The 4,164-nt window shown below is 43.9% G+C and overlaps 1 protein-coding gene across 1 annotated transcript; it reads right to left on the bottom strand.

Annotated features, from left to right (window-relative positions):
* Nucleotides 1-219: 219 nt before the first annotated feature.
* Nucleotides 220-1,159, bottom strand: LOC112865329 (olfactory receptor 5G9-like). The gene is given in 2 exon segments (XM_025928389.1): nt 220-397; nt 399-1,159. Coding segments are annotated over 2 exon segments (939 nt in total).
* Nucleotides 1,160-4,164: the final 3,005 nt, after the last annotated feature.

Genomic DNA, 4,164 nt, shown 5'->3' with positions numbered 1-4,164 from the left:
TAGATGTGAACTATAATATTGGTATATTACAGAGGAAAAAAATCACATACAGGGCTTAATCAATCCATATTGACTGAGTAAATGAATAAGTGGATAGATGAGTGGGTAAATGAATGCCAACCAGCCCCCAACACTTACAAATGGCCTGGAATCTTAGGAATCCACACAATTAGTCTGTCTTTTTAGAATTGTCTCCCAATTTCCTGACGACATGAGAATTTAGGCCATACAAAACTTCCTCTTAGCAGCAGTCCTGTGGATGGCATCTTTGACTTCCTTGTTCCTCAAGCTGTAGATAAGTGGATTCAACATGGGGATCACTGCAGTGTAAAACACTGACACCACTTTATTGAGATCCGGAGACAGACTTGCTCTAGGTCGTACATAAATAAAGAAGAGTACCATACAGGATGGAGACGGCCGTCAGGTGAGAAGAACAGGTAGAAAAGGCTTTGCGCCTCCCATCCACAGAGTGGATCTTCATGATGGCGACAAGGATGTAAATGTAGGAGATCAGGATAGTCAGACCGCTGAAGACTCCAACAGCTCCAGCTACGACAAAAACTACCAACTTAGTAAGCCTTGTGTCAGCACATACAAGGGAAAGGAGGGGGGACATATCACAGAAGAAATGATTAATGACATTGGGGCCACAAAAAGGAAGACGGAATGCATTTGTTGTATGGGTCATGGTGTTCATGAACCCGATGACATAGGGACCAACCACCAGCTGGATACAGAGTCTCTGGGACATGGCAACAGAATACAATAACGGGTTGCAGATGGCCACATAGCGGTCATAGGCCATGGACGCCAAGAGAAAACACTCTGCTGCCACAAAGAACCCAAAAAACCACTGCTGCAAAGCACAGCCCAAGAAGGAGATGGCCTTCCTCTTCGCAAAGACGTCCGTGAGCATCTTGGGGCTCACAACAGAGGAGAAGCACATGTCCACAAAGGACAAGTGGCTGAGGAGAAAGTACATGGGTGTGTGAAGGCGGGAATCAATCCGAATCAGAATAATCATACCCAAGTTTCCGGTTAGATTGATGACGTAGAAACTCGGGAAGAGCAGGAAGAGGGAGGCCTGCAATTGGGGGTTGTCACTCAAACCTGCCAAAATGAACTCTGTAACCCTTGTGTAGTTGTCACCAGCCATTGACTGGTTCCCGTTTCCCCTAGAAGAAGAGCAGAGGAGTCACAACAGATTTGCTGAACATATCTTCAAAAACGGGACACAGAAAAAATATACCAGTGGCTGGGAGAGCATCACGGGTGATATGACTTAGTTGCATGTTGTGGCCAAGGAAACAAAAGTGAAGTATAGACCAGTGCAAAAGATTGGATCTTAAGCCTTCATCTTCTAAGAGTCTGCAGAAACCCATCAATACAGAGATGAGAAACCAGAAACCTGGAAAATAGAAGCAGCTTTCTCAAGGTCGCATGACTGATGGCAGAGAGCTTCCAGAAGATATGTCCAAGAACTCTCACTTCAGTGAACTTTGCTTGAGTTCCCCAGGTGAGCGCACACCTGGTGTAATGATGCAGGAGAGTGGAAGTGAGGCAAGGTGGAGAAAGTGAGCAGCCACTCATTTTTGGGATATACACACTTTGGAATTAGAACCCAAGCCTAAAGGCAGGGTCCCTCTGACCCTGGGAAAGTTACTTTTCCTCATCTGTGAAACAGGAATAATAATAGTAACATCTACCTTGTAAATTGCTGTGAGGATAACACGAGAGAAAGCTTGCAAAGTATTGAGCTTGCAAACTACTTATGAGAGTCTCATTGGGCACCTTGACAAGGGTATAATAAGTGTTCGTATTTTTGCCTTACATACTTCATTTAATAAGCCTGCAAGCTGACTATGATTATGTCAATTCACATAGGAGGAAAATTGAAGCTCAACCCATGTTCACGATGCTAGTGACCGGCAGGGGTGGGCTTTGCACGTGTGCGTGCCCCAAGAGACTGTGCTCTTTCCTTCGTCACACTGCAGAAATTGCGTGTCCACAATTCTACTCTTTTCAAAGAGATGCAAAACTCATTCCACTATGAGTACAGGATGATGCCTGTTTGGCGGCCTACTCCTGATGTTGAGGTTACAGCCAAAGGCCACTAATGGGAAGCCCGTAGGATAATAGACTATTGCGCTTGAGTATCACCTGCATGGAAATGCACAGGGAAGAAATCTGGAAAAGAGCCTAAATCATCCCACCCATATACCCTCCACATTTCCTTTGTCACCCCCCATAAGGGTGCACTGGGTTAAGTCAGCTGATCTCTTCGAACCTGAGTTGCTTTGTGTGTTCAATGAGACTAAAGCTGTGTCTTTCTCTCTCAGAATTCGCATCCACTTAGAACAGGGGGAAGGTGTATGTCAGGGATCAGAAAACTACTTATACTTTCTTTGAAAAGTTTTCTTAGCCCAGAATGATAGGAGCCCAACACCAAACTTACGTTAGACGCTTTTCCCCCGGTTTTCCAATCTGAAATGTATCATTCGACTTTGGTGAGGCCTCCCTGAGGCCAATAATGCAGCTTACATTATATCCTTTGCTTCAGGGAATTAAAGAGAAAGGGAGGATTTCCAGGCAGACTGTCCACCCCACACTCACCCCTTGCTGAGGACTCTTCAAGAGTCTAGGAACTTCCTCAGGGTCCTTCATACACTACATCTCACTCTTCCATTTGACAGTTGCCCAAAACTCTAGGACAATCCCTTGTTAGCTGTAGTTTCTAAACTGACCCAAGCCTTCCATGCACATTTTAATTTCTGCTTCCCTGCTGTATGTGGTGTTTAGAATAGAATGCAGTGCTCCTTAAAGATCAAACCACACAGAGCGGGGAACACAACCAGCCCTCATGTTCAGAGCACCAGGATAATATCATAATGTCAACACAACCTATGATAACCTTCCCTTAGCAAAGGTGTGGACAGGGATGTGAGTTGAATTCTGTGCTACTTTTTTTCCCCTTTCTTCCGCTGCTAAAGCATCGCTGTCCCATGTTCTACTTACGTGAGTATGTTTTGATCCAGTTGCAAAACCTAAGTTTCTCTCTACATGAATGATCTCTTCTTAGGTCTTCTCCATCATCCGACAAAGATGAGGATTGTGTTCATCCTGGCCATGAGTCCAATATAGAATTTATTGTAATTCCATTTAAAATAATTTGTGTTCTCTTTACCTTGTTAAAAGTTGGGTCGAAAGAACAGAAAACGATTGGGGCTGTCAATTTACATTCTAACGGGCTCTTTCTTCTTTAAAGATGGCACAAAGAGCTACAGCAAAACTAAGCCAAGTTGGTCGGGTTCCACCCCTCCCCTTAATCTGGCCACCTTCACGTGCACAACAGGTCAGAATTTTCAACAGTCATTTGGGTTTACTGTTTCTTTTCTTCCAAGAAGAAACTGTGGAATCCTCACTCACTGTAAAATGTGTTCAGGGTCTTCAAGTCAATAAAAGTTCCCTGAACCAGTTGCATCATCTCTGCTATGGGAGCTGCTATGTCCCCAAAGTCTGCCATATCTTGGGAATGGACCACTAAGAGAAGGTACAATCAAAGTTTCGCTTCATATCCTAAGTAAATCCGATGAGATCTGTTTTCTGATCATGTCATTATGTTTGTTTTTAACTGGATATAGTCTCTTCACTCTCTCTATATCCAGGCTAAGCAAGGAAGGTCTATGGAACTCTTGGGAAAATGGAGTAGCACAGAGAGGGTGGGACACAGGAGGACCCTAGCTCTCCCTTCCCGTCTCTCTTTCACATTCGTATCTTGGGGTCAAGGGCAAAGCATGTAGAAAATGAACGTTTCTCAGACACAGCATTGACCATAGGTTGCTAAGTAAATTCATTTTCCTGGGACTTCACTCAAAACAAAGAGTGGAACCATCGGAAGGAAGAGCTGGAAGAGAATTTCTGAGAATGTATCAATGGATCAGTAAACTTTATGGAAAGATGTTATATCTGAACTGTTAGCTTATGGCAAGGGAGATACATTTCTTACTGTCCAGAAATGAATAAAAAGCAATAAAACAAAATTCTTCAGCATTGTATTTGCAATACAAATAGCAAAAGCTTGACCAAACAGAGTCAATACAGGTTGCAGCCCGAGTGAGGGAAAGCGTAAGCACTTCAGTGTGTGACACAGCCTCCTTACTC

This window comes from Puma concolor, chromosome D1 (assembly GCF_028749965.1).
Source record: "Puma concolor isolate L17-30 chromosome D1, mPumCon1.1.hap2, whole genome shotgun sequence".
Lineage (NCBI taxonomy): Eukaryota > Metazoa > Chordata > Mammalia > Carnivora > Felidae > Puma > Puma concolor.
This window is presented reverse-complemented; position numbering and strand designations above follow the sequence as displayed.